The sequence below is a fragment of the Prionailurus viverrinus genome, chromosome A2, assembly GCF_022837055.1.
Source record: "Prionailurus viverrinus isolate Anna chromosome A2, UM_Priviv_1.0, whole genome shotgun sequence".
In the NCBI taxonomy this organism is placed as follows: Eukaryota; Metazoa; Chordata; class Mammalia; order Carnivora; family Felidae; genus Prionailurus; species Prionailurus viverrinus.
This window is the reverse complement of record NC_062562.1, coordinates 154,249,334-154,271,566: the sequence shown is the minus strand read 5'-3', so window position 1 is coordinate 154,271,566 and position 22,233 is coordinate 154,249,334. Positions and strand designations below refer to the sequence as shown.

Below are 22,233 nucleotides of genomic sequence, written 5' to 3'. Positions count from 1 at the left end.
AAATCATTAAACACTGGGAAAGCAGCTGGGCAGTATGACTTACTAAGCTTTGCATTTGCTAATTCTACTTTTGAGAATCTAGGATCCTCCTCCCCAAAGAAATCCAAATATTGGGGAAAAACGAGTGCAAAGGTGTTTATCAGCACATTATTCATAATAGAGAATTGTGAGCCCTCTAAATGCCTAGTAATGAGGGGATCAGTGCATAAATTGTGCAGCTGTTTATTATTAATTAATTTCGTTTTAGTTTTTTAATTAAATCCCAGTATACTTAGCATGCAGTGTTATATTAGTTTCAGGCATACAATATAGTGATTCAACATTTCTATACGTTACTCAAGTCTTCATCAAGAAAAGTATACTTTTTAAAAAAATTTTTTTAAATGTTTATTTATTTTTGACAGAGAGAGAGAGAGAGACAGAGCACAAGTGGGGGAGGGACAGAGAGAGAGGAAGACAGAATCCGAAGCAGGCTCCAGGCTGTGAACTGTCAGCACAGAGCCCAACGCGGGGCTCAAACTCACAGCCCGCAAGACTGTGACCTGAGTCGAAGTCGGATGCTCAACTGACTGAGCCACCCAGGCGCCCCAGATACTCTTTTTTATTAAGTTTATTTTGAAAGCGTGTGCACATGCATGTGCTCATAAGTGGGGGAGGGGCAGACAGAGAGGGAGAGAGAGAGAATCCCAAGCAGGCTCTGCGCTGTCAGCGCAGAGCCCCCCATGTGGGTCTCGAACTCACAAACCGTGAGATTATGACCTGTGCCAAGATCAAGAGTTGGGACTCTTAACTGACTGAGCCACCCAGGCGACCCAAGTTAAGTGTCCTCTTAATCCGCCTCACCCTTCCCCCCAACCCCCTCCCTTCTGGTAACCATCTGTTCTCTATAGTTAAGAGTCCGTGTTTTTGGTTTCTCTTTTTTTTTCTTTGTATGTTTGTTTTGCCTCTTTTTTTTTTTTTTATATTTTTTAATTTTTATTTTTTCAACGTTTATTTATTTTTGGGACAGAGAGAGACAGAGCATGAACAGGGGAGGGGCAGAGAGACAGAGGGGGACACAGAATCGGAAACAGGCTCCAGGCTCTGAGCCATCAGCCCAGAGCCCGACGCGGGGCTCGAACCCACGGACCGCGAGATCGTGACCTGGCTGAAGTCGGACGCTCAACCGACTGCGCCACCCAGGCGCCCTGTTTTGCCTCTTAAATTCCACATGAGTTAAGTGATACGGTATTTGTCTTTATCTGACTGACTTGTTTCACTTAGCAGTGTACCCTCTAGCTCCATCCATGTTGTTGCAGGTGACAAGATTTCATTCTTTTTATGGCTGAGTAATATTCCATTGTATATATACACCACCTCTTCTTTATCCATTCGTCTATTGATGGACACTTGGGTTGTTTTCACAATTTGGCTATTGTAAGTAATGCTGCTATAAACATAGGGGTGCATATATGTTTTCAAAATAGTGTTTTCATGTTGTTTGGGTAAATACTCAGTAGTGTATTTCTATTTTTAGATCACACGGTAATTCTGTTTTTAATTTTTTGAGGAATCTCTGTACTGTCTTCCACAGTGGCTGCACTAGTTTACGTTCCCACCAGCAGTGCACAAGTGTTTCTTTTTCTCCACATCCTCACCAACAGTTGTTTTTTGTGTTTTTGATTTTAGCCATTCTGACAGATATGAGGTGCTATTTCCTTGTGGTTTTGATTTGCATTTCCCTGATGATGAGAGGTCTGTTGGCAATCTGTATGTCTTCTTTGGAGAAATGTCTGTTCATGTCTTCTGCCCATTTTTGACCTGCATTATTTGTTTGTTTTGGTGTGGAGTTGTGTCAGTTCCTTATATATTTTGGATACTAACCCTTTATTGGTTATGTCATTTGCAAATATCTTTCTCCATTCTGTAGGTTGCCTTTTTGTTTTGCTGATTGTTTCCTTTGCTGTGCAAAAACTTTTTATTTTTATTTTATTTTATTTTATTTTATTTCATTTCATTTCATTTCATTTCATTTCATTTCATTTTTTAAGTTTATTTATTTTGAGATAGGGAAAGATGGGGGTGGGGTGGGAAGGAGCAAAGAGAGAGGGAAAGAGAGAGAATTCCAAGCAGGCTCAGCACTGTCAGCACAGAGCCTGACATAGGGCTCAAACTCATGAACTGTGAGATCATGACCTAGCCAAAATCAAGAGTGGGATGCTTAACTGACTGAGCCACCCAGGTGCCCCCAAAAGCTTTTTATTTTGACGTAGTCCCAATAGTTTATTTTTGCTTTTTTGCCCTTGCCTCAGGAGACATAGCTGGAAAAATGTTGCTGTGGCCGATGTCAGGGACCTTACTGCCTGTGCTCTCATCTAGGATGTTAATGGTTTTAGGTCTCACATTTAGGTCTTTAATCCATTTTGAGTTTATTTTTGTGTAGAGAAAGTGGTCCAGTTTTATTCTTTCGCATGTAGCTGTCCAGTTTTCCCAACATCATTCGTTGAAGAGACTTTTTCCCATTGCATATCCTTGCTTCCTTTGTTAAAGATTAATTGACCATATAATTGTGGCTTTATTTCTGGGCTCTCTGTTCTGTACCATTGATCTGTGTCTGTTTTTGTGCCAGTACCATACTGTTTTTATTACCACAGCTTTTTATTATATCTTAAAATCTGGGATTATAACTCCAGTTGTTTTTTTTTCTCTGTCAAGATTGCTTTGGCTATTTGGGGTCTTGTGTGGCTCCATACCAATTTTAAGATTATTTGTTCTAGTTATGTTGAAAAATGTTTTTGATGTTTGTTTAGTTTTGAGAGAATGCAAGCAGGGGAGGGGCAGAGAGAGAGTGGGACAGAGGATGTCAAGCAGGCTCTGCACTGAGAGCAAGGAGCCTGATGTGGGGCTCGAATCCATGACCTGTGAGATCATGACTTGAGCCGAAGTTGGACACTTAACCAACTGAGCCTCCCAGGCACCCCTATATTGCTGTTGATAGTATGGACATTTTAACAGTATTCTCCTAATCCAGGAGCATGGAATATCTTTCCATTTGTTTGTGTCATCAGTTTCTTCCATCAATGTTTATGGTTTTCAGAATGTAAATCATTCACCACTGTAGTTAAGTTTATTCCTAGGTGTCTTACTCATTCCGGTGCAGTAGTAAATGGGATTTTTTTCAAACTTCTCTTTCTGTTACTTCATTATTAGTGTATGGAAGTGCACTAGATTTTTGTGTATTGATTTTGTATCCTGTGACCTTACTGAATTCATTTATCAGTTACAGTAGTTTTTTGGTGGAGCCTTTAGAGTTTTCTGTGTTTAGTAGGTATCTGCAGATAGTCAAAGTTTTACTTCTTTCTAACTGATTTGGATGCCTTTTATTTCTTTTTGTTGTCTGATTGCTGTAGCTAGGACTTCCAGTACAATGTCGAATAAAAGTGATGAGAGGGGAGCCTGGGTGGCTCAGTTGGTTGACTCTTGATTTCAGCTCAGGTCATGATCTCCCCGGTTTGTGGGTTCAAGCCCCCTGTTGGGCTCTGCAGTGACAGCAGGGAGTCTGCTTGGCATTCTTTCTCTCTTTCCCTCTCTCTTTCTGTGCCCCGCCTCCATTCCCTCTCCCTGTCTTTCAAAATAAATAAATAAACTAAAAAAAAAAAAAAGTGGTGAAAGTCAACGTTCTTGTCTTGTTCTTCCTGATCTTAGGGGAAAATCTCTCAGTTTTCCACCATTGAGTGTGATGTTAGTGTGGGTTTTCATATATGGCCTTTATTATGTTGAGGTATTTTCCTTCTAGACCTGGTTTGTTGAGGGTTCTTAGCATGAATGGATGTTTTACTTTGTCACATGCTTTTTCTGCATCTGTTGAAATGATCATATTGTTCTTATCCTTTCTCTTGTTGATGTGATATATCACGTTGATTGATTTGGGAATATTGAATTACCCTTGCATCCCAGGAATAAATCCCACTTGATTGTGGCAAATGAGTTTTTTAATGTGTTGTTGGATTTGGTTTGCTGATATTTTGTTGAGGATTTTGTATTTATGTTCATCTGAGATATTGGCCTATAGTTTTCTCTTTTTGTGTTGTCTTTATCAGGGTAATGCTAACCTCACAGAATGAGTTTGGAAGCTTTCCTTCCTGTTTTTTGGAATACTTTGAGAAGAATAAGTATTCTTTAAATGTTTGGTAGAATTAATCTGTGAAGCCATTTTTTCATAGACTTTTGTTTGTTGGGAGATTTTTGATTACTGACTTGATTTTATTACTGGTAATCAGTGTGCTCAAATTTTCTATTTCTTCCTGATTCAGTTTTGGGAGGTTATTTGTTTCTAAGAATTTATCCATTTCTCCTAGGTTATCCAATTTGTTGGCATATAATTTTTCGTAATCTCTTAGAATCCTTTGTATTTCTGTGGTGTTGGTGTTATTTCTCCTCTTTTGTGTCTGATTTTGTTTATTTGAGTCTTTTTTTTCTTTTTGATGAATCTGGTTTAAAGGTTTATCAATTTTGTTTGCGTTTTGAAAGAACCAGCTCCTGTTTTTCATTGATCTGTTCTATTATCTTCTTAGTTTCTATTTCATTTATTTTTGCTCTAATATTTATTATTTTCTTCCTTTCATTGGTTTTGGGTTCTGTCTGTTCTTTTTCTGGCTCCTTTAAGTGTAAGCTTAAGGGCATTTATTTGAGATTTTTCTTGCTTCTTGAGGTAGGCCTATATTGCAATAGGCTCCTCTCTTAGATCAGCTTTTGCTGCATCCCAAAGATATTAGGCCATTGTTGTTTTTTTTCTTTTTTTCATTTGTCTCCCTGTGTTTTTTGATTTCCTCTTTGATTTCTTGGTTGACCCATTCATTGTTTAGCAACATGTAATTTAACCTCGATGTATTTGTGGTCTTTCCATATTTTTTCTTGTGGTTGATTTCTTGTTTCATGGTATTGTGGTCAGAAAAGATGGATGGTATGACTTAAGTCTTTTTGAATTTGTTGAGACTTGTTGGTTTTGTGGCCTAACCTGTGATCTATTCTGGAGAATGTTCTTTGTGCACTTCAAAAGAATTTAACCTTTGTGTATTTGTGGTCTTTCCATATTTTTTTCTTGTGGTTGATTTCTTGTTTCATGGTATTGTGGTCAGAAAAGATGCATGGTATGGCTTCATTCTTTCTGAGTTTGTTGAGACTTGTTTTGTGGCCTAACCTGTGATCTAGTCTGGAAAATGTTCCTTGTGCACTTGAAAAACATGTGTATTCTGTTTTGGGATAGAATGTTCTGATATATGTTAAATCCAAGTGGTCTAATGTGTTATTCAAAGCCACTGTGTCCTTGTTGATTTTCTCTTTGGATGATCTATCCAACAATGTAAGTGGTATGTTTAAATTCCCTACTGTTATTGTATTACTATTGATACTTCCTATATGTTTGTTAATAGCTGCTTCCTGTATTTGGGTGCTTCTATGTTGGGTGCATAAATATTTGTAATTGTTCTATCTTCTTGTTGGATTGTTCCCTTTATGACTATGTAGTGTCCTTCGTTGTCTCTTGTTACAGTCTTTGTTTTAAAGTCTATTTTGTCTGATATAAGTATTGCTACCCCAGCTTTCTTTTCACTTCCATTTGCATGATAAATATTTTTTCATGTCTTCACTTTCAGTCTGCATGTGTCTTTAGGTCTGAAATGAGTCTCTTGTAGGCACCTTATAGATGGGTCTTGCTTTTTTATCCATTCTATCACCCTGCATCTTTTGATTGGTGTATTTAGTCCATTTACGTTCAAAATAATTATTGATAGCTTTGTACTTACTGTCATTTTGTCACTTGTTTTACAGTATTTTTGTAGTTCTTTTCTGTTTTCGTCTTCTTACTCTCTTACCTCATGGTTTGCTGGTTTAATTTAGTGATATGCTTGAATTCCTTTCTCTTTATTTTTTTCATATTTATTACTGGTTTTTCCTTGTGGCTACCATTAGGTTTATATAGAATATCTTATGCATATTGAAGTCTATATTAAGTTGATCGTCACTTGAAGTTGAACCCATTTAGTTGAAAGCACTAAATTTTTACTCCTCTCCATCCCGTGTTTTAGGTATATGGTGTCATATTTTCCATCCTTTTATTTTGTAAATCCCTTGACTGATTTTTATGGTTGTGCTTAATTGTAGAGCTTTTGTGCTTCCTATTTTTCTTATTCGTGCTTATGTTCTCTTGTTTCCACTCAAAGATCCCCTTTAACATTTCTTGTAGGGCTAGTTTAGCGGTGGTGAGTTTCTTTAACTTTTGTTTGGGAAACTCTTTGTCTCTCCTTCTATTCTGAATGATAACCTTGCTAGATAGAGTGTTTCTCGGTTGCAGGTTTTGTTTTTGTTTTTGTTTTTTTTCCTTTCAGCATTTTGAATATATCATGCCACTCTCTTCTGGCCTGCAAAGTTTCTGTTGAAAAGTCCACTGATAGCCTTATGGGGTTTCCCTTGTATGTAACTGTTTTCTTTTCTCTTGCTGTTTTTAAAACTCTCTTTTTATCACTACTTTGTGCCATTTTAATTACTATGTGTTTTGTTGGGGACCTCCTCGGGTTGATTTTGTGGAGGGCTCTCCGTGCCTCCAGGATCTGGATTTTTATTTCCTTCCTCAGATTTGGGAGGTTTTCAGCTATTATTTCTTCAAATAAATTTCTGGCCCATTTTCTCTCTCTCCTTCTGGGATCCTTCTAGTGCATATCTTGTTGTACTTGATTGTATTGCTGAGTTCCCTTAATCTATTCTCATTTTTTATCCTGTTGAGTTTTTTTGTTTGTTTTTTGTTTTTTGTTTTTTTTTTTTTAAGAAGACCTGGCTAGCTACATGCCAGGAAACCAATTCCCTTTATTAAAATAAAATTAGAAATATTAAGGACTATGCCTTCTGACTTGTATTTTTACAGCAAAGATGGTGTAACATATTAAGAGAGATCAATACATCTGCAGAGGCAAAGAAAGCTTTACCAAAACATGAACCACTAAGAAAGAAAAACTAGACATATGTGGCACAGCATGTTGAAAATGGTTAGGATTTAAAAGAAATTAAAAAAAAAAAGAGTGGAACCTTTCAGGGTTCCTGGCACACTGCCACACTTAGGGCGCCTCTTTGGATGGACTCCTGCCAAGGGCATTTGGGGGGGGTGTGTGTCTACAGGAGAATGCGGGAATAGGGTGCCTGGTATTAGCAAGGTTTCTCAGTTCTGCCCTGGGAGGAACCTGGAGCCACTTTGGAGAGGTGCTAAGGGTGGGTGGGAGGGGGTAGGTCCACAGAAGAGTGCAGGGGTGCAGTGCACGGTTCGCGAGCTCGGTGGAGAGTATTTGTGCTGCACTGGTTCCCGCAGGTGTCACCTATATAGGCTGAGGGGCAGGGCAGGGAAGTGACACCTCTATATCCCAGGCATTTTTCAAACTGCTGCTTTTATGCTGTATCTAAGTGGAGCTGTTTGTTGTCTTGTCTCTTTAAGGGTGGGGACTCAGTTTCCTCTTGCCCTCTGACTACCAGAGTTGAGTCTGCTTGTTTTTAAAGTTTCGGGTGTTCAACCCCACTGATTGTAAGAATTCATGAAGTTAAGCTCCTCTGGTTTTTCAAAGCCAAATGATAAGGGGGTTTGTCTTCCCAGTTCAAGTCCCCTGTGCCTGGGGTGCCTGGGGTGGGGTCTGCTCCTCACCCTTTTCTGTACTTGAAGTGACCCTCCCTCCTGAGGACAATCTGGAGGGTCCGTTTGGTTCCTGACCATGCCTCTGCCCTCCCTACCTTTTTGGATATGGCCTCTTCACTATGTTTAGTTGTGGAGAGTCTGTTCTGCCAGACCTCAGGTCGTTTTCTGGGTTATTTACACTGATGTGGGTGTTATCTCGGTGTCAGTGTGGGACGAGGTGAGCCTCAGATGCTTCTATTTCGCCACCTTCTCTGGAAGTCCCCAAGTGTGTAGCTATTTAAAATGAAGAGCTCAAAAGGAATCAGAAAAAGAGGATTTAAGATTTCCCAATTGCCTCTTATGTTTATGGTACTTGACCTATTTTATGTCTTTCAATTCTGAAAATAACATCATGAAGTGGGTGTTTTTTCCCCATGTGAGAAATGAGGCATCAGGGCTCAGTGGGAGTGGTAGCCGGCTGCCCAAGGTCACAGGGCTGTCAGTGCCGGGGCTGGAATGCAAACCCAGGCTTCGTGGGCGTGATGCCCCACTTGAATCATGGGGAAAGCCCGTGCCGTATTGTTAAGTAAACAAAGCAAGATACAGAATTGTGTCTGAATTATGATTTCGACTACCATTGCACTTTTAACACAAAGGTATGCTTTTCTGTCTGTGCACTTGTGTGCACCTTGGTAAATGCTGGGGAACAGCGTGCTACATTTTTGTTCTTTGCAGGATTTGCTCAACCAGTATCTGTTGAGCAAACCGTACTGATGGTCCTAATAATTTTATTTTTTTGAGTTTGTTTATTTATTTTGAGAGAGGCAGTGCAAGCGGGGAAGGGGCAGAGAGAGAGGCAGAGAGACAGAATCCCAAGGAGGCTCTGCACTGGCAGTGCAGCGTGGGGCTCGAACTCACAAACTGCAAGATCGTGACCTGAGCTGAAGTGGGATACTTAACTGACTGAGCCTACCAGGTGCCCTGGTCCTGATAATTTTAATCAATTTTATGAAACTTCAGTAATTGGCAAGAGCTCTTCTGCGTACATTGCTCTGACAGGAGCCTAGCAGGTTTTTTTTTCTGACCTTTAGCATTTAGTTATTACAGATCCAAATGAAACTGTGCCATTCCTTTGTTTAAAAACATGTATTTGGTTCATGGAGGCTGTTACTTTGACAGCTAGAGTAGGAGAAGGCTGGAAGAAGGAGAGGGCCGCCTTCCCTACCTCTGAAATCTCTGAACCTCGTAGGGCCAGTCTGCACAGCATAGACAGATTTGATGATCCTGGGAGCACTTGGGAACAAGTATTTGATTTCCCAGAGCTTAAAGGTCACTTTTTTGTCTCCCTTAATCTATGGAGTAGGGATATATCCATATGCCATAAGTTGATGGAGTAGGAAAATATGTCATTTACAGCCTGGCCTTCATAGCTCCCCGAGGCCACAGCGTGTCTACGTGTAGAGAATGAGCTGTAGAGAGACTCCTGGCTTTGCCATCAGCACAGCTCCCTGAAGAGGCTGGGTGGGTGGCTTTAAAATTTTAATTATGACATGCCTAAGTTGTGGAAACAGTGTAAGTATAGTGAACATAAATGTACATAAACATTCTGAAATCAAAGAAATACACACCCTGCCTTTTAAGAACAAATACATACTGTATTTTCTCTCCTCGTGAGTCTCAGAAACACGAGCACACAGGAGCCAGGTTTCGGCTTTCTCCAAAACCTTTCCCTTCTTTCTTTGGAATCAATAAGATCATCCTTCTTTATAACCTCTTGGAAATGAGTGGAAAGGCCCTCTGCTATAGCCTTTATTCCCCGTCCTCTGATGTCTATATAGAAACATAAGAACATCACTGTTAGGCACCGTATTAAACGGAAGTAAGAGGAACCAAGAAATCCACAGTCCATTTTTCCTAGGAAGTATCATCCTCTGGAGATGGAATTGGGGCCGTGTTTGAACAACGCTTGTATCCCTTGTCCGTAAGGAAGATCTGTAGTCAAAACCCAAGCGTCTTGCCAGGCGACTTCGCTTCTCAACAAGTGTTGACCCAAGTGCCCGCTCTGTTCCTTCAGGCTCCCAGATTCAGCACCTGACACAGGTGGGGATTGCAAGCAGAATTGGAGCCCAGCCAGTGGAAATCCCACCGAGCAGAGGCGGCCAGTATGGGGGACCAGGCTGGCCTTCCTACGGGGAGGATGAAGCGGGCCGAAGAGAGGCTGTGAGTATCTTGTGTGTGGGTCATCACGGAATAATCACTTAATTTAGCTGCTTCTGCCTCTGCTTTGAGGATCGCTCTTTAAAACCTACATACATAAAAGTTGTAACTAACTCCCTCACTTTTTTCTCCATAAGTGTATTTTTGCCTGCAGTTTTTAGATCATAAATTCCCACCCACCGAGAGGGGGAGAGTACTGGCATTGAACTTTTCAAAAGTGTATCATCTTTCTTGAGGCAGATTTTAGACTTAAAGTAGTGAATTTTTGAAAATAACCTTGCAGAAAAAGTAATAAAAGTGATGTTCGTTACATTAAAATCTGGACAGAGACCTATAAGTAACAGCTACTTTGAAAATTTTTCCAATTTTTTTATATTGTGGTAAAACATACATAATACAAAATTTACCATCTTAACCCTTCCCAGTTCCCAGTTCAGTGGTTTCAAATATATTCATGATGTTGCACAACCATCACCCCCATCCATCTCCTTGGCATTTTTCATCTTGTAAAATGGGAAGTGTGTGCTCATCAGACACTAAGTGCCCTTTGCCTCTCCCCCAGCTACAGGCAACCACAATTCTGCTTTCTGTCTCACTGATTTTAACTTTCAAGTAGTGAATGTGAACCTCTAGCTGACTAAAATCTGGACTTGATCTTTGGTGTTACTGTTGTATACACGTGTATGATCTCACATGCCTACTTGCTCACCATTTGTGCTTTGTTGTGGGCTAATCAACGTCATATCCATTGTGACCCCCACGAGATGCTTCTGCCGTCATCTCACAGGTTGGAGCATTCCAAGGCATAGGGTTTCTTTTAGAGGCTTCTCCTTGCTTTGACTGTTCTTTTGTAGGAATGGAGTCAATACGGGCACAGGTAATTTCCACAAATGATTTCCTTCATTTTTCTCAAGACTTTTACATGCATTTATGTGTCTTTCCAGCAGATACACTAAATTCTTTTCATGGCCAGATGGTTCTACTATTCAGGGAAAGAAAATTAACTCCAGAATGTAATTTTCCCCTATCAGACATGCTCTTATACTTAGAATCTCAGGTGTCTACTTGACATTTGCTCACACTTTTCTTTTTCTGCTTTCGTTGTGCCCAGCTTATTTTTTTACTATGCTTTGTGTTTTCCTATCAGATCTAGCGTTCACTTTATACTGCCTCTTTTATCACTATTTGGAAACGTGAAATGTAGAAATATTCTAGAGCTTGAACGCCATGTTTACCATTAGGCTAATTTTTAGCATAAGTGAAACCACAGATTTAGTACTTATATGTACATCCAAAGAGAGATTTTTTCACTGAAAAAATATGAAAAAAAAATCACTGAAAAGTAGAATTCTGGTCAAATGAATGCTAAATTAATTTATATTATGTAAATATAGGCAAAACTCTCGTGTGTTACAGTACAGATAACTATTTTAAAATGTTTATTTTTTAGAGAGAGAGAGAGAGCGTGTAGGGAGGGGCAGAGAGAGAGGGAAACTGAGAATCCCAAGCAGGCTCTGTGCTCTTAGTGCAAAGCCTGACATGGGGCTTGATCCCACGAATCCTGAGATCATTATCTGAGCCAAAATCAATAGTTGGACGCTCAACCGACTGAACCACCCAGGTACCCCAGTGCAGATAACTTTTTTTTTTTTTAATGTTTGTTTATTTTTGAGAGACTGAGAGAGACAGAGCATGAGCAGGGGAGGGGCAGAGAGAGAGGGAAACACAGAATCCAAAGCAGGCTCCAGGCTCTGAGCTGTCAGCACAAAGCCCGACGGGGGGCTCGAACTCATAGACCACGAGATCATGACCTGTGCTAAAGTCAGACGCTTAAACCGACTGAGCCACCCAGGTACCCCAGTGCAGATAACTTTTTAAAGAAAAAGGTCTGCAGAACAAGTCAATAGACACACATGAATAAAATGGAAAACAATTTTGTGACCTTGTGCGTGTTCTGTGGTCTCAGCATGTGTCACAGGCACACCCTCCCAAAGTTCCAGGCCCAGAGCAGAGGCAGTTCTTGTCATTTGCTCTGCAGGGACTTGCTCACCTCTTCCAGCTCTCAGATGCCCTCATTTGACCTTTCACCTCCCCAGGGAAGGGACCCCAGCTCTCTAGGTCCCTTCCTGTTCTCCCAGTGGACCACTGACCTCCACACATAGAGGCCCAGAGACTTGGCCAACCTCGTCATTCCTTCTGTCTGCTTTTAAGCAAGTATTTATTAGGCATCTGTGAAGTCCAAGCGTTTCTTTATTGTACTGCTCCCCCTCTAGCACTTCTTCCACAGTCTGTCCATCCCACCTTGAGGCCTGATTGGAGAGCCAGGGTGGGTGGGCAGTGGTCAGAAGTCGTCCTGGGAGTACACCTACCACCAGCGAATTTGACTTTCCCTCATGTTCTTACATGGGAAATACAGTAATGTTTGCCATGTTCTTTCAGACGCACATGCTTGGCCATCAGGAGTATTCTTCCTCACCGCTGTTCCAGGTGCCAAGGACTTCAGGCAGGGAGCCCTCCGCTCCTCCTGGGAACCTGCCACACAGGGGGCTGCAGGGCGCGGGGCTGGCTTACACCACCAGCTCCACAGAAGACCTCCAGCCCGGCCACTCCTCGGCTTCTCTCATCAAAGCGATCCGCGAGGAGCTCCTCCGGCTTTCCCAGAAACAGACCGCCGTGCAGAACTTCCACAGCTGATCGGCCTTGCCTTGCAGATTTGCCAAGTATCTGCTTCCCGTGGAAGCAAGACTAAATGGAAATCAACTGAGTGGGTGTTTGTAAGAGGATGTGCATCTCCTGGGCTAGGCGCCCATGTAAGGGAGCAAGTTGCAATTTTAGAAGATGCCATAAGTCACATGACAGCTCATGATGCTTTTAATCGGTTGGCAATTTTTTGACCACTTGGGTTTCAGTCGAAATTTACGTACTTTTGGCCAAAAGCCAGCAGCACTTCATGAAGACAAACCATAAGACTAAGCTAACAAAAATCACTAAATTAGTCTCCTTTTTAAAGGTAAAGGATGAAAATTGTGTAGATGGTTTAGGGATTATTGGAATCCAGCGTTTCTGTGGGAAGATATGATTCAGACTGGTTTGTATGATGAACTTGCTGCTTTGTTTTTTCAGAAAAGAGATTTGAAGACATTTTATTAACAGCTTGATTTTCCTCTTTTTCTCCATAGGAACTTATTTTAATAGTCATATTAACAACAAAAATACTAAGACTGTTTGGGAATTTACAAAGCTACTAGTGAGAAACCAAATGATAGATTGTAGAGCCTGATGATTCCAAAAGAAGCCATCATCTGCATTTTTCCTTCTACTTCTGGTGCTACAGCTCCGAGGGCCCCCTTCACCTTTATGTCTGTGAAATGCAAACTTTGGCTTTTTCAGTGGAAGAGTATGTTGAGGATTTCATTTTGTCCTAGGGAGGAGAAGACAAACAAAAAAACCTCCCAGCGCGGGGAGGGGAAACGTTACTATTTATTTGGTTATTCAAAATACATATCGAAGTTTAGATTTACATTCTAAGTGTATTTGCTGTTTAATTAATTGGGCGCATGTGACTGCCAATAGCATCCCATCTCAGCGCATGCCGTCAGTAAGGCCAGTGCTAGAGGAGGCGGCTTTCAGGAGGTCATAACTAATCCTTGCACTTAGCTGATGAGTTGCTCGCAAGTCACATTTGAATGAGAACTCTCCCACGAGCAAAAATTGTCTATGAAAACTCCTAGGGCCAACAGATTGTTATGCACGAGTGCATTTCTAGTAGTCACGTTCTCTGTGTTCAAGACCTGGAAATGAAATGGAGTTCAGTCCAGCCTCTCTGTAATAAATCAAGAAATGTAAAGAGGAGCTTTGAGGACCACAAGGGAAAGGAGGGAGTTGCTCCCAGTTTCTGATTGTATTGTGCACGACCGCCGAGTGACTGTTAAAACCATCTTACATCCTTGGGGCCTGACAGAGGGTATCGCCTCTCTTGAGATTCACTCTTGAAGTAAACATTTCCCTACTTCCCAGATTAGAGGAAGGATCATAATAATAAGGGCCGTTCTGCTTTCTGGTACTTGAGTGAAGTTCAGAAGAAAAACATAACTGATTTCCACTCTGAATCCTTTTTTATTAGATCAACTATTACTTTTAACTAACCACAAATCAACAGGCAGAATTCAGGACTCTGAGGAATCAAAATCTGCATCAAATTTTAAGAACCCTGCAACAGCTGAAATAGGTTTCCAAAATGTAATCACTGGGGGCCAGAATCGTTTCAGCGCTTCCTCATTGAAGTCTGTCAGATGGTCTTACGATACAGGGCATCTCACTTCTGGGAAGTTAAATGTAGCCATTTCATCCCTGCCCCTCTGGAAGAGAAGGGGCGCAGGAGAGGAAGTCTCTCGAGGATGTTAAAGGAACGGAGACCCCTTTTCAGGCAGCCCTCAAAGGCTCCAAGGAGTGTGGGAGAGAAGACCCCCTCTGGGCTTGATTTCTTACCTCTCAGTCTTGGTCACATATCAGACTCTCCCCAAAATGGAGTACTTTGCATGTCATTCAGAAATACCAGGTTTCCCAATACCCAAGCAGAATTTTATTTGGGACATCTTACAGTGAGTTCAGACTGTGTGACAGCAAATGGAATAAACACAGGCTCCCTTCTGTTCTGCTCTGCTCAGTGTTGTGTTTGTACCCAGTGTACTAAGAATCATTACCTCCTGTGTCCATCACAGAACCAGATGTCTGTTCTCCAGGGAGCTGCAGTAGGGGATCTTGATGCCTTTCAGATGAGCATGAAAGGATTCTACCTGTATTGTTGTGCTTAGAATTGATACACTTTTAAGCAAATGTCAAGACCAAAGATAACATGTGATAACCGGTGGTGTGTGGTGTGGTGTGAGCAGGCCCGTGGGATCACAGCGTTCGTGAGTTGGTCGTAAACCACACTTGGTCTGCACTTGTGTTCTCTAGATACCTGCAGCAGTCTACCTGTCACAGAACTCAGGACAGACTAACTGTTGTGGGGAGCACCACACCCAAATGGATCTCTGGACGCTCAGTTAACGTGATCTACTTAAAAGAAAGGTCCTCATGTCGATCGTGGGTGGCCTTGGAGTTCTAAAATGAAAAGTTAAATTTTGTGTCTCTTTTTCCTTAGTTTGAAAGTTCTAGTGGTAATAACGCAAGCTATGAAGTTGAGTTACAGTTTTAGAGAGAGTTGGAGAAATGATCGTTTTCAGAGACTACTCTGTCACCAACTTGCTGTGTCAGGTCCATTCCTGAGCCTCATTCTCCTCATCAGCTGAACGAGAACAGACCTCCCCTGCCCACCTCCCAGAATTTCTTGTTTTGAGATTCACATGTGCTCATATGTGCAAACAGCCTTTGAGGAGGGAGCACAAAGCTTGGTGAAATGTAAGATGTTATCTGTATGATTGCACTGGGATTGGACAGTCTGATACGCTGTCATCTACCAGTGAATGAATTCACGTGGAGGTAACCAGAGCAAAACTAAGGTCTCCGTGTGTCTCTTCTCTCCCGATTTGCTTTAAATTTGCTTCCGTTGCCATTAATTTCAAAACAGTGTTTATCAAACATCTTTCTGCTCATGATTTTTTGCTGTTTGTAGCACCAAAAAAGTCACCATGAACCCTGTGTTCTGAAATCTTACAGTCTAAGGCAGATAGCACAGGTGGGTATAAAAGACAGAAGAAGATACAGATACATAATGTGGTGTGAACGTCAGAAAGATTCATTGAAAATACACCAGTGCATTGGGTACTCAGGAGAAGGGAAGTTGCACTTTGGAAACCACGGGGTTCTGGGGAGAAGCCCACTTGAGAAGTTACTGTAATGAAGACGGGGGAGCTGGTGAGATGGCAAGGAAAGAGCTGGGAGTAGGCCTGAGGAAGGACGTAGAAAGTGGGCGAAGCTGTCATTGAACATGAACTTGATCTGCTGCAGTATGAGGACAGGATCCCTAACCGTACTCTGTAAGGAGTTTTAATAAAACAAGAGGAGGAAATGGGACTGTGAGAACGGGTTTGCAGTAGTACAGCAAGAAAATGGCCAGGTCCGCGAAGAAGGTCTGCTCAGCAAGAGATCCAGTCTGGAGGAGGAGGGAAGAGAAAGGTACCAAGAACTGCTAGAGGAACCAATTATAAAGTATGAAAATATTGCAAGAATTCCACCAAGGTTTATGGCGTAGAGCCGATCTCAGTGGTCAGCCGTAAAACCACATTAAATCCTTTGTGGAGCAGAGTAGGTTATAAATAAATACATTCCACTTCTTTGTAGCTACCTACACAATTTTCTCCAGATTTTATTTAATTTCAGAATATGGTTTGATTTTGGTGGCATATGACTTTTGAGCAGCAGACTAAGCGGGTTTTGCCAACTGGACTTTTCAGGGCGTGAGGCCTGTGATGCAAAGCACAGGTGAGAGGGGCACCTGAAGGCTTTGGGCCGAAACAGGTAATGCTGTGCTTCTTGAGCCTCCCATTTAACTGTGTACAGGGTCAGTGTTTACTGTATTCGCACTTCTTAGTGCTCCAGTGGCCAAACCGGTCACTCGGACACTGATTTGCTTTTGCAGTAATTCACACGTTAATCATTACATGAACTTCCCGTCCCCTTTCCTACTGGATTCTCAGACGTGAATGAATTTGCTGGTTGAAAGGAAAGCTGGTTGAGGTTCTGGGCAGGGGAGAAGGGGGCTTCCAGTCTTAAGTACCACACTGACCTCTGCTCGAGGTGAGTTGCAGCCATTCCATTTCTACCTCCAAAGCCAGTCTCCAGAGCCTGCTTATCCACATTTGTCCCGGCGGGAGGGTGAGGGGGTCTGCTTCTGTACCTGCACACTGACCATTTGATCACAAAATGCATTTTTATGGGATGGTAACTTGAACTTCATTCTGACATTTAATCCAACGCATTAATGGATATTCTTGTAACAGGTGAGAGGGGTTTCTAAGAGCAACTGCTGTAACATACTCATAAAATGTAACAGGCTCACACTTACTACCTAGTGAATAAGGGGTGTGTATATTTCAGGTTTCTTTTGATATTTTTGGAGGCAACTTTCAGTGTTTAGGACTCCTCTCTCTAGTAATAAAAAGACTTGAAAACTGAAACCTCACGGTACGATCCTAATTCCATGCTTGTGTGTGTTAACAGTACATTTGAGAATTTATCTTAAGAACACGCAGCAGCATTGAAATTTAGGAAAAGCATTTTAAATGCCTTTGGAAACATGAAACAAAGTTAGGAACCCGCAAGCAAGTAAGAGAAGGAATGAATGTCTTAAGCTGAGGTGGTCTAGTCCAAATTAGTTTCCCACAGGGTAGTTATGCAGGCTCCTAGCTTTGCCTTTCTTCCTCTGGGTTGCTCTGCCCTGGGGCCACTTCACATTTAAAGAAAGAGTGAATAGTAGAAGGGACAGAGATTTTGAGTCGCTTGGTCCCTGATTCCACGAGAACTTTCTGGACAACTTGGAGCGTCGTGAAGGGTCTCATGCCCCTGATTCAAGTATTCATGACTTGACAACCTAAGTGTGCAAGTTAGGAAGAGCACAGGGCCAAGTTCAAGCCAGACACCCTGTGCTGTTCCTCTTGTTCATGGGGGGAAAGAAGGAGGCTTTCACCGATTAACGCACTTGCTCTAAGCACCAGAGGGCTCATTTCAGGAAGGGGTATCCACTCTGCTTAGCCCTCCTCCAGAGCATCTTCGAAGGAGCATGGAGATGGGGCTCATTACCCTTGCAGGAAAGGAGGCTCAGCAGAGCCGTTCTGGGATACCTGCTTGTCTCCTCCTACTTTGTCAAGGTCCACGTTCCTCTGACTCTTCCTGCACTCTCCGTCCTGGATTGTGAGTGATAATGTACGAAAATACGCAGAGTCAATTGAGGCCACTTGTGGCATCAATACTGCAACTTGAACTTGACAATCATGGTTTGCTGGTCTCAAACGGGCACTTAAATTTCAGTGTGGGTATATGATTTAGTAATCGAACCTTCCCTTCTATTTGTCAGTTATGTTTCTACCCTTCAATTAGCTGCACTGTTTTCTAATGTGCTGTAGAGTTTTTGAAATAATTTATGCAAGTGTTTGGTTTCCATGTTTACAATTTATACTGCTTTCCTAGCATTTTAAATGGAAATGTCAATAAATGCTATGAATTGGTGTCAAATGATATTTTTCTGTTTCTTTCCTTTGTAACGTGATCATTTTTCTCATTTGTGAAATGTGATGGTTGAAGGAGACGATCTTTTTTTCTAATTGTTGTGGCCCTGGCGAGAACACCTACGACTTTGATTTTCTGAGGAATTAAGTGGAAAGGAGTCTCGTCAGCCTGTGGAATTCGCAGAATTGTTTTCACTCCCCTGGGTTGGTGCCACCCCCTTCTGCTCACTGTGTTTTGCACTAATCAAATTGATGCTTGCAGATTCATTTAGGAATTAAAAGATTAGGACTCTACAAAAGATTAGGACTCTACCTTTATCTAGAAAGGTAAATGAGAAGATCAAAGTCTGCACAATCTTGAAAGGTAATAGGGTCAACCTGGAGTTGTTTATGAAACCCAAGACAACACCTGGAAACGGAGGAAAGCCAAGGGAACAAAATGCCGTAGAACATAACAACGAGATGAAAAGTGGAAACCTGGATGGGATCCTGGAGCAGCGAGAACAAAACAAATGACATTAGAGGGAAAAAAAAAAAAAAACAAAACCCAGTGGAACCCAAATAAAGTCCCTAGGCTAGTCAGTGGTATTGTGCAAAGGTTAATTTTGTTGGTTTTGCTAACTTTACTAGGATTACTAAGACTTCTCTTAATGTCAGTAAAGGACATGCAGAAACACTATTTTTACAGCTTCTCTCGAAATCTAAAATCATCTAAAAATTTTACAACAAGTTTGATGCAGATCAAGCCCCTAGACCCGTGCAGAGGCTCACGTGAGCCTTCCATGGGCACCCACAGCCCAGCACCTGCCGTGCTCCTCTGGGCGGCCAGCTCTTGCTGAAGTCGGAACCGTGGTTAGCAGCTGCAAATCGTGGGTGAAAATAAACCTTCATGAAGGAAAAGTCACAGGAGCAACCACAAGGAGAGTTTGGACCTAAAAAATCAGAAAAAAACAGACCACTATGAAAGAGACCTTCAAGTATGTTTTAAATGATTAAGAGGTTTAATGTTAAAGAGAAAACAAAAGCCCGGTAAGCAACAGAATAGGATATTATGAAAGTTGAAGCACATTCAACAAAACCAAAAATCCTTGAAGGAAAAATAAAGGAAATTTAAAGCATACACATGCACGCACAATGGCCAGATACTCTGGTGTTTTTGACATAGCTGAAGAAGCAGTCGTTGTGGTAGTTTTGATGAATAGATCCTTATGTTTTAGTAAACACAGCTTGAGATTAAAAACAAAAAATAAAATACAGGGTAGACTAACTGCACACCTCATTCCCCTAAGGCATTTTCGATGGTCCGCATGCAAATCGCTTCAAAACTATAGAAGAACAAGGAGTTACCAGAAGTAGCTAAGGCTTACGAGAAAGGTCGGGCTGGTCCCATGCCCAGACCTCGAACGCCGAGTTGACATGAATATGAATTTAAACTGTAATTGGCATTTCTTTTCCCTCTGTCTCCTCTTCCATATTATCCCTGCCAAGCGTAGCTTAAGGTAAAAAGAAAACGAGAAACTGTAGCATTCCCAAGAGATGGAGCCTTTGGACCAGTGTCTGAGATAAACTAACGAAATGTTTTTACTGTTGTTGGACCACCTGCTATTTGTTTAGTAACTTTTTTCCTCTAAAGATCTCCTGAACGTTCCTTGCTACACCCTCATGAGGAATAAATGAGGCTGGTGTAGGCTTGATTTTTCCTGTGTTGAGGACTTGAAAAATTACAGCCCCATGTCCAGGTAACCCACATTTGTGTAGTTGAGTGATTTTTTGCTGTACTCTTGCCAAAGGATAGCATTCAGAAGTGTAAAATAGAACATGTCTAGAAAACTTACTGTGAACTTGCTTTAGACTGGCTGTGTCATGGATGGTTTATACCAGTGTCTTGAAAATTCAGTAGTGTAAATACTTAGGTTTTGATTCTGCAAAATGATGATATGCCTTAAATCAGTGGTTTTCTTTCAGCATCTTAAAGTTCTGAGATTGTTCTTTTAAAAAAATTTTTTTTAACATTTATTTACTTTTGAGAGAGAGAGAGAGAGAGAGAGAGAGAGAGAGAAGAGAGCACAAGCCAGGGAGTGACATGGAGAGAGGGAGACACCGAATCCAAAGCAGGCTCCAGGCTCTAAGCTGTCAGCGCAGAACCCGATGCGGGGCTTGAACTCACAAACTGAGATCATGACCTGAGCTGAAGTTGGATGCTTAATCAACTGAGCTGCCAAGGCACCCCAGAATTCTGAGATCGTTCTAAAGGAAACAGTACAAAGAGTTAAAAGAGAGAGAAAGAGAATGGCTTAAAAGCTGAAATGGGGTTGCTGATTTCAGTACAAATGAATGTTGGTCTTTTTTTCCCAACAGTAGTTGTGCACTGTGGTTGCTTTTTTTAAAAAAAAAAGTTTTTTTTAACGTTTATATATTTTTCAGACAGAGAGAGACAGAGCATGAATGGGGGAGGGTCAGAGAGAGGGAGACACAGAATCTGAAACAGGCTCCAGGCTCTGAGCTGTCAGCACAGAGCCCGATGCGGGGCTCGAACTCACAGACCATGAGATGATGACCTGAGCCGAAGCTGGCCGCTCAACCGACTGACCCACCCAGGTACCCCTGTGGTTGCTTTTAAAGAGCAGCAAGAATGGTCTACTTTGGGGCGCCTGGGTGGCGCAGTTGGTTGAGCGTCCGACTTCAACCAGGTCACGATCTCGCACTCCGTGAGTTCGAGCCCCACGTCAGGCTCTGGGCTGATGGCTCAGAGCCTGGAGCCTGTTTCCGATTACGTGTTTCCCTCTCTCTCTGCCCCTCCCCCACTCATGCTCTGTCTCTCTCTGTCCCAAAAATAAATAAACGTTGAAAAAAAAATTAAAAAAAAAAAAAAAAAGAATGGTCTACTTTGAGCAGAATCTAGAAGAAGCTATTCCCCCTTAGAGTGTCCTAAAGTGTAAGAGACAGGAGTCCTCACTGCCTGGGTTTGAAGTCCAAGAGCCCGTATGTTTTTAGATTGCTTTACATTTCTCCAATACTGTTATTTCTGGATTTCTTGTGAGACCAATTTTATACACAGATCAGGAATACAGTTGTTTTTTTTTAAAGAGGACATAACCAAATTTTAAATCAGAACATCCTATTACTGTATGTAGCCCTTTAGCCCTAACCTTTTCTGTTCTACCTTTTCTGGTCAAGATGCAGATTAGCAAAAAAAGAAGGAAACAAAAACAACTCCACCATCAGAAATACTGCAGTCAATATTTTAGTAAATTTTGGTCTTAAAAAAAAATATATCTCAGCCAATTTCATCTCATTTGGTGACTGGGACTGATTTGCTTTCTAGTTGCTATTACAATAAGCTGTTGATTTGGATTCCAAAGCATGGGGTGGGGGGAGGGCGGGGGGGGGGGGGCGAAAGGATTAGAATTGGTGCTGGGGTAATCTGGAAAGCAGCACAGGGAGATGTGTCTGAGGGTCTTCAAGCAGTAGTTTTCTAACTGTTGGAGGAAAATGGCACCATGACCTCGAGAGGCCCAGCTAGTGCCTAATTCTGCACACCAGTGGGGGGCACTGCTCGACGGGTCCCCTGACAAAATACGTGGAATTTTGTAGGGGCTTCGTGCCTGGTGTTTGTAGCTCTCTTGGAGGACTTCATGGGTAGCAGAAAGCATTATTCTGGTCCAGAAAGCGATATTGTTTCTGGCCCTTGGCCTTAATGCTAGTAATTTACAGACTTCAGCCCACAAACGGCTTTTGGGGGACCCTTGTGAAAAGTGTGTGCTTTGATGTCTTTTCCTTGACAGTGGGGCTTCTCTTTAACTGGTGAATTTAGGCATACACATCAACTCTGCGCAATGCATTTCCTGCTCTGGTTGGCCCTTCATCTGTCTCTACCCCCTGCCACTTACATACCCATTGACCACACGGAGAATGAAGCAGGAATAGTGCCTCAGCTCTATCTGCAGGGTCCATGACCTGTGGTTTCTGACACATTTCTCTGTGCCTCAACCCTTTTCCAGATAACTAAAGCTTCACCTTCTGAGGTTACTGGCCCCTGGAACTCAGAAATTAGAGTTTGTATGGTCTTCACATCAATGGGTTCAGAGTGACCTACTAAATTTTATAAGCTTCAAAATTTAGAAGGATGATATTGTGATGGGTGGCAATCAGAAACACAGGCCAAAAAATAAATAAAAATATCATTTATTCCTACTAAGTTTAAAGCCCTACTTC

General features: G+C 41.8%; 1 protein-coding gene across 1 annotated transcript in view; it reads left to right on the top strand.

Annotated features, from left to right (window-relative positions):
- Window positions 1-18,009, top strand: part of KIAA1549 (KIAA1549 ortholog) — a 156,378-nt gene extending 138,369 nt beyond the window's left edge. Inside the window, exons 21-22 of the mRNA XM_047837624.1 lie at window positions 9,708-9,853; window positions 12,290-18,009. Coding sequence (XP_047693580.1) covers window positions 9,708-9,853; window positions 12,290-12,544 — 401 coding nt within the window. The 3' untranslated portion in view covers window positions 12,545-18,009. The remainder of the gene's footprint in view (window positions 1-9,707; window positions 9,854-12,289) is intronic.
- Window positions 18,010-22,233: the final 4,224 nt, after the last annotated feature.